Source organism: Schistocerca gregaria, chromosome 3 (assembly GCF_023897955.1).
Source record: "Schistocerca gregaria isolate iqSchGreg1 chromosome 3, iqSchGreg1.2, whole genome shotgun sequence".
Lineage (NCBI taxonomy): Eukaryota > Metazoa > Arthropoda > Insecta > Orthoptera > Acrididae > Schistocerca > Schistocerca gregaria.
Window position 1 is genome coordinate 856760417 of NC_064922.1, and position 14602 is coordinate 856775018.

The 14602-nt window shown below is 47.1% G+C and overlaps 1 protein-coding gene across 2 annotated transcripts in view; it reads right to left on the minus strand.

Moving 5' to 3' along the window:
- Positions 1 to 14555, minus strand: part of LOC126354833 (ATP-dependent RNA helicase DDX42) — an 89191-nt gene extending 74636 nt beyond the window's left edge. The window contains exons 1-3 of one of the 2 annotated variants that reach the window (XM_050004781.1): positions 14041 to 14555; positions 13722 to 13943; positions 12486 to 12737 (exon numbers count right to left, since the gene is read on the minus strand). In XM_050004781.1, the coding sequence (XP_049860738.1) occupies positions 12486 to 12737; positions 13722 to 13927 (458 nt within the window). In that variant the 5' untranslated portion in view covers positions 13928 to 13943; positions 14041 to 14555. The remainder of the gene's footprint in view (positions 1 to 12485; positions 12738 to 13721; positions 13944 to 14040) is intronic. The other variant, XM_050004782.1, reaches the window with a different exon arrangement.
- Between the last annotated feature and the right edge of the window lie 47 nt (positions 14556 to 14602).

Below are 14602 nucleotides of genomic sequence, written 5' to 3' on the forward strand. Positions count from 1 at the left end.
CGAGAGGCCCGCATGGAGGAGCGCCACACACGGGTCGTCTCCTTCACTGCCCGAAGTTTGTTGGGCGTGGGCAGGGTGCGCCACTCGTCACCCCAGGCACCAAGCACTTTCTGGCGCAAAAGCGACAGGAGATCACACTCCATAAGGCCGAGTTCCAGAGCCGGTGAACTCACTGCCTGTTTAGCCAGCGTGTCAACCCGCTCATTGCCCGGGATGCCGACATGACCTGGGGTCCAAACAAAGACCACGGAGCGGCCGCAACGGGCAAGAGCATGGAGCGACTCGTGGATGGCCATCACCAGACGGGAACGAGGAAAGCACTGGTCAAGAGCTCGTAAACCACTCAGGGAGTCACTACAGATGACAAAGGACTCACCTGAGCGGGAGCGGATATACTCTAGGGCGCAATAGATGGCAACCAACTCGGCAGTGTATACACTGTTCCCGGGTGCCAGCGACCGTTGCTCACAATGATCCTCTAGAGTAAGAGCGTAACCAGTGCGACCAGCGACCATCGAACCGTCGGTATAGGCCACGGCAGATCTGGGAAACTCGGCAAGGAGAGAAACAAAGCGGCGGCGGAGGGCCAGAGGAGGGACCGAGGCTTTCCGACCCTGTGCCAAATCCAGACGAATGCATGGTCGGCGCACACACCAAGGGGGCAGACGGAGATTGGCCCGGAAAACAGGCGGGAGAGGAAAAAACTCAATCCCACACAGTAGAGCCCGGATGCGAACCGCGATCGTACACCCCGACCGGGGCCGCCTGTCTGGAAGATGGACGATCGAGTGCGGGAACAGGAGACGGTAGTTGGGATGCCCTGGCAAGCTACAAACGTGGGCAGCATAAGCGGCCAGAAGTCGGTCGCGCCGGATCCGCAATGGAGGAACACCAGCCTCCACAAGTAAGCTGTCAACAGGGCTTGTCCGAAATGCTCCTGTGGCGAGTCGGATCCCGCAGTGATGGATGGGATCCAGCAATTGCAACGCTGATGGCGACGCCGAACCATAAGCCACACACCCATAATCAAGGCGGGACTGGATCAGCGCTTGATACAGCCGGAGAAGGGTGGACCGATCGGCACCCCATCCGGTGTGGCTAAGGCAACGGAGAGCGTTTAAATGCCGCCAGCATGTTTGTTTAAGCTGCCTAATATGAGGCAGCCAAGTCAACCGGGCATCAAATACCAGTCCCAAGAACCGATGCGTCTCTACCACAGCAAGAGGTTCACCGTCAAGGTAAAGGCGTGGCTCAGGGTGAACCGTGCGACGCCGGCAGAAATGCACAACGCAGGTCTTAGCGGCCGAAAACTGGAAGCCGTGCGCTACAGCCCACGACTGTGCCTTGCGGATAGCGCCCTGCAGCTGGCGCTCAGCAACTGCAATGCTAGCGGAGCTGTAGTAGAGGCAGAAATCGTCTGCATACAACGAAGCTGCGACGGACGATCCCACCGCCTCAGCGAGCCCATTGATCGCAATTAAAAACAGGGAGACACTGAGGACAGACCCCTGTGGGACCCCGTTCTCCTGGACCCGGGAGGAACTATGGGACGCAGCAACTTGCACGCGGAAGGAACGAGACGACAGAAAATTCTGAACAAAAATCGGGAGCGGGCCCCTAAGACCCCACCCATGAAGTGTGGCCAGGATGTGATATCGCCAAGTCGTATCGTACGCCTTCCGCATGTCGAAGAAGACGGCAACCAGATGTTGGCGGCATGCAAAGGCTGTACGGACGGCAGACTCTAGGGAGACCAGATTATCGACGGCAGAGCGGCCTTTGCGGAACCCACCCTGAGACGGAGCCAGAAGGCCTCGAGACTCGAGGAGCCAACTCAACCTCCGGCTCACCATACGTTCTAGCAACTTGCAAAGAACGTTGGTGAGGCTTATGGGGCGGTAGCTGTCCACCTCCAGCGGGTTCTTGCCAGGTTTCAACACGGGGAGGACGATGCTTTCTCGCCATTGAGACGGGAACACACCCTCAACCCAGATGCGGTTGAAAACATCTAGGAGGCGTCGCTTGCAATTCACAGAGAGGTGTTTCAACATCTGGCTGTGGATGCGGTCTGGCCCAGGAGCCGTATCAGGGCAAGCAGATAGGGCACTCTGGAATTCCCAGTCGCTGAAAGGAGCATTGTACGACTCCGCGTGGCGCGTGTGAAAGGAAAGCCTCCAACTTTCCAACCGCTCTTTCCGGGAGCGGAAGGCCAGTGGGTAATTCGTAGATGCGGAACACTGAGCAAAATGCGCTGCTAACCGGTCCGCAATCGTGTCGGAGTCAGTACACACCACTCCATTCAGCGAAAGCCCAGGGACAGAGACAGGCGGCCGATAGCCATGGAGTCGCCTAATCTTAGCCCAAACCTGCGATGCAGAGGTACGGACGCCAATGGTGGAAACATACCGTTCCCAGCACTCCTGCTTCCGTTGGCGAATAAGGCGTCGGGCACGGGCACGGAGCTGTTTAAAAACGATGAGGTTCTCCAAGGACGGGTGCCGCTTATGGCGTTGAAGAGCCCGCCGGCGATCTCTAATCACCTCTGCGATCTCGGGCGCCCACCAAGGCACAGTCCTCCGCCGAGGGGACCCGGATGAACAGGGAATCGCAGATGCCGCCGCAGAAACGATGCCGGTGGTGACCGACTGAACCACCGCATCAATGGTGTCAGGGGAAGGAGGTGCGATAGTGGCGAGAGAGGAGAACAAGCCCCAATCAGCCTTATTCAGAGCCCATCTGGAGGGGCGTTCAGAAGAGTGACGCTGTGGTAGTGACAGAAAGATGGGGAAATGGTCACTACCACGTAAGTCGTCATGGACACTCCAGTGGATGGATGGTGAAAGTCCGGGGCTGCAGATAGAAAGGTCGATGGCCGAAAATGTGCCATGGACGACGCTGAAATGTGTCGGCTCTCCCGTGTTTAAGAGGCAGAGGTCAAGCTGCGAGAGAAGAGTCTCGACATCTCTACCCCGGCCAGTAATCGCGGCGCTACCCCACAGGGGGTTATGGGCGTTAAAGTCACCCAGTAACACAAAAGGAGGAGGCAGTTGTGCTATCAATGCAGCCAACACATGACGCGAGACATCACCATCTGGCAGAAGATACAAACTGCAGACAGTAATAGGCTGAGGCGTCCACATCCTTACAGCGACAGCCTCTAAAGGTGTGTGAAGAGGTACACATTCGCTGTAGACAGAGTTAAGGATGTAGACGTAGACTCCACCAGATACCCTCTCATAAGCTGCCCGGTTCTTGTAATAACCCCGATACCCACGTAGGGCAGGCGTCCGCATTGCCGGAAACCAAGTTTCCTGTAGGGCAATGCAGAGGAAAGGGTGACTGCTGATGAGTTGGCGAAGCTCAGCAAGGTGGTGGAAAAAAGCGCTGCAGTTCCACTGGAGTATTGCTTTGTCCATGTCCGAAAAAGGCGTGAAGGGGCCGAGGAGGCAGATCACGCCACTGGGTCACCTGCTGCCACCGATGGAGGACCAGTACAATCTGCTTCCATGGCGTCTGAGGGTCCGGCGAGATCCAGGTCCTCAGCGGACGCCCGGATCTCCACCTTATCCCCGGACGCAGAGCCTGTAGGGAGCAGTGGGGTGGATGCCACCGCGTGGTCCTTGGCCTTAGAGGTCTTCTTCTTCGTCTTGTCTCTCTGGTCCTTGGGTTCCGTTGGCTGGGAGGGCTCCAGCGAGTCAGTCTCCGGGACGGAGGAGGAGCGGGAAGCCCTGCGATCAGCCGCTGGTCTGCTTTTCTTCCATTGGCTGACGTCACCCTTCCCAGAGGCGGAAACCTGGGAAGGAAGGGACCCAAGGGACCCTTTCCGTGCTATTCGAGCAGGGGAAGTTTGAGGCTTCCCCAGCTTAGAAGTGGGGACTGATGTCCCCGATGGTTGGGGGGTTGCTGCTCCTGAGGCAGGTAGTGCAGGAGCAGCAGGGAGTGAAGTGCCCACCACCATCAAGGGGGCAGGCGTAGCATTCCGGCTCTGAGAAGTGGCAGTCTGAGGGAGAGCTAATGGGGCCATAACAGTAGTAGCCGCGGCGTAAGAGGCAGGCATTCGAACAGGATGGAGGCGTTCGAACTTCTGCCTGGCCTCAGTGTATGTCAGGCGGTCCAGGGTCTTATACTCCATGATTTTGCGCTCTTTCTGGTAGATCCTGCAGTCCGGCGAGCAAGGTGAGTGGTGCTCTCCGCAGTTTACACAGATGGGAGGCGGAGCACATGGAGTATCGGGATGTGATGGGCGTCCACAATCTCGACATGTGAGGCCGGAAGTACAGCGGGAAGACATATGCCCGAACTTCTAGCACTTAAAGCACCGCATCGGGGGAGGGATATATGGCTTGACGTCACAACGATAGACCATCACCTTGACCTTCTCAGGTAAACTATCACCCTCGAAGGCCAAGATGAAGGCACCGGTGGCAACCTGCTTATCCCTTGGACCACGATGTACGCGCCGGACGAAGTGAACACCTCGCCGCTCTAAATTGGCGCGAAGCTCGTCATCGGACTGCAATAGAAGGTCCCGATGGAATATTATGCCCTGGACCATATTAAGACTCTTATGGGGCGTGATTGTAACCGGAACATCCCCCAGCTTGTTACAATCGAGTAACCGGCGGGACTGGGCGGAGGACGCCGATTTGATCAAAACCGAGCCCGAGCGCATTTTGGACAAGCCCTCCACCTCCCCGAACTTGTCCTCTAAGTGCTCGACGAAGAACTGAGGCTTCATGGATGTAAAGGATTCACCATCAGCTCTCGTACACACCAGGTAGCGGGGCGAGTATGGTTCGCTGGCATCCTTAGTCTTTCGTTCCTCCCATGGTGTAGCCAGGGAGGGGAACGATTTGGGGTCATATGTAGTTGCGTTGTATTGAGCCCTGGAACGCTTAGAGACTGCTGGCGGCTGGCCACCAGCAAGAGATGATGTACCACGCTTCATTGCGGGTCATCCGCCCTGATGCCACCTACTCCGACCAAGGGCCCTCCCCACGGGCGCCACCCAGCCTCAGCAACGACCACCTGGCAGGATGGCCATTGCCGGGAGTCCCAATGCCCCAAGGAGATAGGCATCTACTCCTTGGCATACGTGGGGAGTTAACGGCGCTGGCATCAGCAGAGCGATCCCTGTGTAGTCAGGGGGCTACAACCAACAGGGTACATGGCGGCCCCACCACAACGGACTGGCTACCGTGCTGGATTTCAGGTGATGTAGTCCAATATCGTCATTGGCGCATAAAGCGGCACAGCATAGCAGACTGCAAGAAACCGCACCCAAGAACAAATCCACGCCCAAGAGATGGTAGGTGAGCAGGACTGCTAAGCGATGACGACAAACCTGGCTAGAGATGGTAATGCTTGATGGACACATCGCTCCTTGTAAGGCGCCCTTCCCCAATCGGCTCGCTCTTCGGAAAATTTAGAAGGATGGAGGTCAAACCCGTTAGGGGACCATCTCACAAGGCCAAAACGTTTGAGACTCCTTTTAGTCGCCTCTTACGACAGGCAGGAATACCGTGGGCCTATTCTTACCCCCGAACCCACAGGGGGCGCACATGAAGTATTGGGATGCGATGGACATCTACAATCTCAACATGTGGGGCTGGAAGTACAGCAGGAAGACATGACCGAACTTCCAGCACTTAAAGCACCACATTGGGGGAGAGATATATGGCTTTACGTCACAGCAATAGACCATCTCCTTGACCTTCTTGTGCAATGTGTCACCCTCAAAGGCCAAGATGAAGGCAACCTGGTTATCCCTTGGACTCCGATAGACGCGCTGGACGAAATGAACACCTCACCGCTCTAAATTGACGCGCAGCTTGTTGTCAGACCACAAAAGAAGGTCCCTGTGGAATATAATATTCTGGATCATATTCAAGATGTTATCAGGCGTGATGGTAACAGAAACATCCCCCAATTTGCCACAAGCAAGAAATGTCTGTGACTGGGCAAAGGATGCTGTTTTTATCAAAACTGACCCAGAGCACATTTTGGTCAAGCCCTCCACCTCCCTGAACTTTGTCCTCCAAATGCTCAACAATAAACTGAGACTACATGGACATGAAAGATTCCCCATCAACTCTCGTACATACAAGGTACCAGGGCGAATAAGTTTCATTGCCATTCTTAGCCTGGCATTCCTCCCATGGTGTGGACAGGGTGGGGAACAATTTGGGGTCATATTTCTTAGTATTGAAGTTAGATTTTGCCCGCTTAGAGACTGCTGGCAAAGGACCACCAGCAAGAGATGACATACTACGCTTCATGGCAAGTCATCCGCCCTGATTCCACCCACTCAGACCAGAGGCCGTCCCCACAAGTGCCACCCAGCCGCAGCAAATGCTACCTGGCAGGATGGCCATTGCTGGGAGTCCCAATGCCCCAGGGTGAGGGGCATCTACTCCTTGGCATACGTGGGGAGTTAATGGTGCCGGCATCAGCAGAGTGATGATCCCTGTGTTGTCAGGGGGCTACAACCAACAGGGTACATGGCGGCCCCATCACGACAGACTGGTTACCGTGCTGGATATGAGGTGCAAAGAAGTCCATGGTCATCGTCGGCACAGAAAGTGACACTGCATAGTGCATGGTGGAAGACGCACCCAGGAAGGTGTCCTCGCCCAAGAGATGGAGAATGAGTGGAATTGCAATGCGACGATGAGGAAGTGGCCTGAAGATCTCAATGCACGATGGACACAATGCACCAAGGCGCTCTTCCCCAATTGGCTTGCTCTTCGGGAAAATTTTGAAAAATTGTGGTCAAACCCTACAGGGGACCATCACAAAGGCTGAAACATGTGAGACTCCTTTTAGTTGACTCTTACCACAGGCAGGAATACCTCAGGCCTATTCTGACCTCTGGACCCACAAGGAGGAGGTTGGTTTATGGGTGTGGGGGGTCATCATTTTGCAGGGGGAGGGGGGGGGGGGGTGGATTGTGTTTTCAGGGTTTTGGAGGGACATCTGAAGAGGTTATTGATGGGGTTAATTGAAGAGTATATAGAGGAAGGGAGTACTGTAGTGTCAGATGTTTTTCTGTTGTATAGGGAGTGGGGGAAGAGGGACTATTATCATTTAGTTGTAAATCATAGTTTAGAGTTAAAAAGTTATGAAACTGGGGCATGAACCAATTCAATAGAGGGGTTTTGGTGGGCAGTTAGATCAGTCATAGGGAGGGGGAAGAGGCGCTTTTCTAACCTGCAATTTCATTTAGATGAATACTGCTAGCAGAAGAGCGTCCCTGGGGAGTATTGCATTTTGCGCATTTTTTTTAGGGAAGTTAATAAGATGTACAGGCCAAGGGTGGTTAGCTGAGGGGGTTTTGTACATTGCAAGGGGGTGGGGTGGTATGTTTGTGGATTTAGGTGCGTTTGGGGGGGGAGGGGGGGGGTTGTTTTATGATTATGTTGCAGAGGCTCTGTTTTGTTGCAGTTGTTTTTGTGTTGTAATGTGTGATCGAGTTTTGTTTACTGTGTGGTTTTCCTTTGTTGGCAGATTTGTGTTCCTGGGGGTTGGGGTTGATAGGTTGAGGGTGGTTAGGGAGTGTGTTTGTGTTTGTGTTTGTGTGTGTGTGTGTGTGTGTGTGTGTGTGTGTGTGTGTGTGTGTAAGCTAACCTAGTGTACCAAATTTTGATGGTAAGTAGTCTTTCTTTTGGGTCTACTGTTCACGAGTTGTGATGTTTTGTGGGGTTTTTCATGTGTTCTGGGTTTGCTTTTATTTATCACAGGTGTAGGTGTTTGTTTCTTTGGTATTGTCAGCAGTGGTTGATCATCATCATCACCATTTAAGACTCATTATGCCTTTCAGCGTTCAGTCTGGAGCAATCTCCCCCCTTATAAATTCCTCCATGATCCCCTATTCAGTGCTAACATTGGTGCCTCTTCTGATGTTAAGCCTATTCCTTCAAAATCATTCTCAACTGAATCCAGGTACCTTCTCCTTGGTCTACCCCAACTCCTCCTACCCCCTACTGCTGGACCGAGCGAGGTGGCGCAGTGGTTAGACACTGGACTCACATTCGGGAGGACGACGGTTCAATCCCGCGTCCAGCCATCCTGATTTAGGTTTTCCGTGATTTCCCTAAATCATTCCAGGCAAATGCCGGGATGTTTCCTCTGAAAGGGCACAGCCAACTTCCTTCCCTATCCTTCCCTAATCCGATGAGACCGATGACCTCACTGTCTGGTCTCCTTCCCCAAAAACCACCACCACTTCTACTGCTGAACCCACGAGTCCCTTGGGTAACCTTGCTTCTCCCATGCTGACCCCGCCATCTAAACCTGTTCGCCCTGACTGCTACATCTATTGAGTTCATTCCCAGTTTTTCTTTGATTTCCTCATTGTGGACACCCTCCTGCCCATCTACTAGTACTTGCAATCATCCTAGCTACTTTCATATCCGTAACCTCAACCTTCCTGATAAGGTAACCTGAATCCACCCAACTTTCGCTCCCATACAACAAAGTTGGTCGAAAGATTGAACGGTGCACAGACAACTTAGTCTTGGTACTGACTTCCTTCATGCACAAGAGAGTAGATCGTAGCTGAGCGCTCACTGGATTAGCTTTGCTACACCTCGCTTCCAGTTCTTTCACTATGTTGCCATACTGTGAGAATATGCATCCTAAGTACTTGAAACTGTCCACCTGTTCTAACTTTATTCCTCCTATTTGGCACTCAGTCCGTTTTTCTCTCTTTCCCACTGACATTACTTTCATTTTGGAGATGCTAATCTTCATACCATACTCCTTACATTTCTGATCTAGCTCTGAAATATTACTTTGCAAACTTTCAGTCTAATCTGCCATCACAACTAAGTCATCCGCATATGCGAGACTGCTTATTTTGTGTTCACATATCTTAATCTCACCCAGCCAGTCTACTGTTTTCAACATATGATCCATAAATAATATGAACAACAGTGGAGACAGGTTGCAGCCTTGTCTTACCCCTGAAACTATTCTGAACCATGAACTCAATTTACCATCAACTCTAACTGCTGCCTGACTATCTATGTAAAGACCTTTAATTGCTTGCAAAAGTTTGCCTCCTATTAAATAATCTCATAGAACCGACAATAGCTTCCTCCAAGGAACCTGGTCATATGCCTTTTCTAGATCTATAAAGCATAGATACAATTCCCTGTTCCACTCATAACACTTCTCCATTATTTGCCGCCAGCTAAAGATCTGGCCCTGACAATCTCTAAGAGGCCTAAACCCACACTGATTTTCATCCAATTGGTCCTCAACTAATACTCGCACTTTCCTTTCAACAATACCCGAGAAGATTTTACCCACAATGCTGATTAAAGAGATACCTCTGTAGTTGTTACACTCTTTCCTGTTTCCATGTTTAAAGATTGGTGTGATTACTGCTTTTGTCCAGTCTGATGGAGCCTGTCCCGACTCCGACACCATTTCAATTATCCTGTGTAGCCATTTAAGACCTGACATTCCACTGTATTTGATGAGTTCTGACTTACTTTCATCCACCCTCGCCGCTTTATTGCACTGCAATCTATTGACCGTTTTCTCCACTTCCTCAACTGTGATCCTATTTCTATCATCATTCCCATCCCATTGTACATCGAAACCCGAAACATTACTGATTGTATTTTCACCTACATTGAGCAACTCTTCAAAATATTCCCTCCATCTGCCCAATGCATCAACAGGATTCACTAGCAGTTTTCCTGACCTATCCAAAATACTTGTCAAATTCTTACCTCCCTTTCAAAGACTGCTAATTACACTCCAGAATGGTTTTCCAGCAGCTTGACCCAAAGTCTCCAACCTGTTTCCAAAGTCTTCCCAAGATTTCTTCTTGGATGCTGCAATTATTTGTTTAGCTTTGTTTCTTTCTTCAACATAACTTTCTGTGTCTACCTGAGTTCTAGTATGAAGACATTTTTGATACGACTTCTTTTTCCTTTTACAGGCTGCCTTGACTGTGTCATTCCACCAAGCTGTTTGCTTCATCCTACTTTTACACACTACTGTTGCAAGACATTCTTTAGTCATTTCTAGTACTGTGTCGCTGTACCTTGTCCATTCATTTTCCAATGACTGTAATTGACTACATTCAACTAACTGGTAGCTTTTTGAGATCACTGTTATGTACTTGTGCCTGATTTCCTTATCCTGAAGTTTCTCCACTCTTATGCTCCTACATATGGACCTGAGCTCCTGCACTTTCGACGTCACAATACCAATTTCACTGCAGATTAAATAGTGATCAGTGTCCCTCACAGCTTTCCTGAATTCCTGATCTGTTATCATATAGTCAATGACAGATCTGGTTCCCCTGCCTTCCCAAGTATACTGGTGAATGTTCTTATGTTTAAAAAAGGAGTTTGTGATCACTAAGCCCATTCTGGCACAGAAATGCAAAGAGTTGTTTCCCTTTCCTGTTGGCCTCCATATCCTCTTCAAATTAACCCATAACCTTTTCATACCCTTCTGCTCTATTTCCAGTCCTGGTATTAAAATCACCCATGAGCTGACCTTGTCCTTTACTCTAACAAGTACATCACTGAGTGTGTCATAAAAACTATCCATCTTATCTAGATCTGTCCCTTCACAATGTGAATATACTGACAAAATCCTAATTTTCTTGCTAGACACTGTCAAATCTATCCACAGCAGTCGTTCGTTTACATACCTTATTGCAACTACACTGGGTTCCATTTATTTCCTGATGTAAAGCCCTACACCCCATTGTGCTATTCCTGCTTTGACTCCTGACAGGTAGACCTTGTATTCTCCCACTTCCTCTTCTTTCTCACCCCTTACCTGAATGTCACTAACAGCTAAAACGTCCAACCCCATCTTACTCGCAGCCTCTGCCAGCTCTACCTTCTTCCCAGAGTATCCCCCATTGATATTAATAGCTCCCCATCTCATTACCATTCGTTTGCCGAGTTGTATCTTAGGAGTCCCCGGTTTGTCAGTTAGAGGTGGGACTCTGTGATGTATACAGATTTATGGAAGTATCCAATTCCAGTTTTTGTCATCGCAGATGCATTTTGTTGACCTACATGGGTCAAGCAAAATGTTCCATTCCTATGTTTATTGTCATAGCTGTATTGTTTGGTATCATCAGTTGTAGTTGACCTATGTAGGTTGAGGGAAGTGTCCGATTCCAACATGTGTCATTGTAGTTGTATGTGTTTTGGTATCGTCTGTTGTAGTTGACTTTTATAAGTCAAGGGAAGTGTCCGATTCCAATCTTTGTTGTTTCAGGTGTTGGTTTTGTGGTATCAATAGTGGCGGTCTGATTCTAATTTTTGCAGTTGATAGTTTTTATTTTGTGGTATCAACAATTGTGGCTGAGCTACGTGGGTGAGTGTGAGTGTCCGATTCCTGTGGATTTTGTGGGTGTTTCGGAATGTGGGAATTTTGTGTTGATTTTCGCTGTTTTTTATGTCGTCATTTTGTATGGTTTGGGATCGCGGTGTGTGGTTTTATGTTTATATTTAGTTTGTTCCCACAAAGAAAAAGAAAAAAAAAGAAAAAAAAAGAAAAAACAAAACAATTTCCCGCACTTGTCCCGTTAGTTGGATTATATTTTTGGAGGGAGATGTTTCTATCGTATTTACATGTATTTTCATGATTGTTGTCCTGTTCATGTAGTGACGCCATAGACTCCATACTGGAGACGTCAAGAATGGTCGTTTCCGCCATACTGACAACGTCATGCATCAAAGCAGACGAGTGGAATCGGACATTGTCGCATTTACCAAAATTCCTACTTAAAGCTAATACAATATGGGGACCATGTCTTCATTGCATACACCAACACACACAAATAACATGAAAAATATTTATTTCATTGGAGAAATAACATGAAATTAATGGGACAAGTGTGGAAATTATGGGGGTTTCTGAAGGGAAGAAACTAAATATGTGACAAACCCAAAATGAAGACATGCCAAAACAAATACTAATGCAAAAATCGACCAAACGAAAACCTCAGCATTCAACATACCAACAATAACAAAAAATTAAAAAAAAAAAAAACAGGGATCGGAAATTTCCATGATACCATTAACCCACACAACTACTAGCATTGATACCAGAAATTTCAGCTACATATATAACTAAAACAAAGCCACAGAACCAACTACTATTAAAAACTAAACAGACAAAATAACTACAACACGCTCCACAATCCCCATCACTATAAACTAACCTACTAAACATGAACTTCAATCACCACCGGGAAAAAAAAACTACTTCTACATAAATTTCGATATCCGCACCACAAAGAAAATTTCACACATAACCCCACTGCTACACTACACTCATTCCACCATTAGGCCAGATATCTGGAGAAATTAATTGTAGCACTCATACCCTTATCCGTAGCAGCAACTAATGACTGACAAGCATATTTCATCCTAATATCCATATCAGAGGAGATAACAGTTACCTAAAATTCCAAATTTTAATGAAAAGTGGGTTGTTCTTACCTGTAATAAGACTCCTCTACATCTTCTTCCTCAATATCATCTCTAATACCTTTCTTCTTATCATCTTTCTCCATAATTTTTGTTGTTTCCCTGTGTACTTGTTGTTCAATGCCTGCCATGTATGCATCCAATGGATCTTCATCTGAATCCGAGCTGTCATTCTTTGGTTCTTGATATGATGGGCTGCCCGGGGCAGGAATGTACTCCAGTGTTGATGTTGGTGTAGTATGTTCATCATCTTCATCAAAATACCTTCAATCAATAATAAACAAATGAAGAAAGTCACTGCCTCTATTACCAAAAAAAGAGAATTCAAACATATAATCTAAAGACAATGGGAGTTAAGGTTTAATAAAAAAAATCAATAATTAAACTTAGCACACAATGTTGTAATTAATTTTGCAAGTGGAGAGAAGATAGAATCAGTCAGCATATAAGAAAAATATACAATAAGTAGTGTGTATACTTCCTTCATTTACATACTTTACAAGAGAGTGTACAGATACAACTAAACTGAAATCATCCAACCTATCTTAGGACTACAGTGATGATATTGATCAAACTGTATAATGACCTTCAAAATACTCTCCACCTCCACTAGACCTATCTAATCATACATATTCAACACAATCTCAGCCAGTACTCACAGAAATTAAACATATTGCGAAGAAAACACACAAACAACAGCCATTGTAAACAAATAAACAAAAACATGTAGATGCTGTCTATGTAACATAGGCCTATGGCATTACACAGTAAAGATTTTACTGAAGGCTTGTGTTGTTCTCTAGACAGTTTACTGACACTCCAAAATTAAAATCACAATATAACTAAAGTATTTCAAATGATAATGAGGGAAAACATACCCAATAACCATATACAGACCTAACAAATGTTAAGCAATGGTCAGTCAACTAGATAGTGTGTTAGTGGCTGCAGTTTAACTTTTTAGACACTTTTTTATTGCTTATTTACAACAACAACAACACCAGCATTTTGAAATGTTTGTCTTATTCTGTTATTTCTACACCAGTCTACATATGAGTGTGGTATAATGTCTAATGACAACAGTAACATGTGAAGCAATTGTCGCCAAATTAAACTCTGCAAAATATCCACTGCATTATAGTGTTTGGAAACATGTAAATTTACGTATTCGTTGTTGAATTTACTCCATCCATTCCTGTTTATCACGTTCCGATGATTGCGTTACTGTTATGGAATCAGAATACTCACTCTTCTTCAGTTTTTGATCTTTTTCTTGGTAAACCATAACTTGCTGCAAGAGCGTTTTGGCTGATTGCTGACATTGTAGAATACCCATGTTTACTTATGGCGCTAGACGGTGGGGGTGGTAACTGATTGCTCTTATCCCGCTTCAGCTGGAAGCCCGAAAATCCAAACCCTCTCGGCCTTCCATCACCACCTTTGTTGAAGCTCATACTAACAGACTGTAGGCTACAAAAATAAAACGTATCCGTTAAACGTAAAAGGTAGGTTACGCGTTTGATTTACTTCATTACTTGTTACAGCAGATTTAAAATTGCACAATTACCCAGCAATATATTATAAGAAATTATCCAAACAAGAAAAAACACCAAGTTATCATCACTGGAACACTTGCTTTATGACGCTTAAATAAGCAGTGCTCATTGAAATCACAATGAGTTATCCGTCTACACAGCACATAATAAACAATAACACAACACACTTACTCACATTAAATAACAACTTTCATTCTGTGTACACAATTCTACACACAGGTTCAAAGAAGTAACATGCCCAAAGATACTCTTGACGATCACCACAAGGATCTTTCTGCTCTGACTCAACGGCGAGAACCTCAATTTGACAAATCAGTTCAAAATAAATTCACATGATCAAAACAACGAATGTTGAATGGTTTTCATAACATAACTTCAAAATTAACAGGTTCACTTTTTTCAAAAGTATCTACAAAAGCACAAATTACAAACACTATTTCTGTAGACTTTTGCTTACTATGCTTGATCATTAGTGTTTAACTTTGGGAGATCAGCTTATGTAGAGACTCTAGAGAGTGTGATAAATGAATAAAAGTTGACTAAAATAGCTTTGGTCTATTCCTCCACATAAGC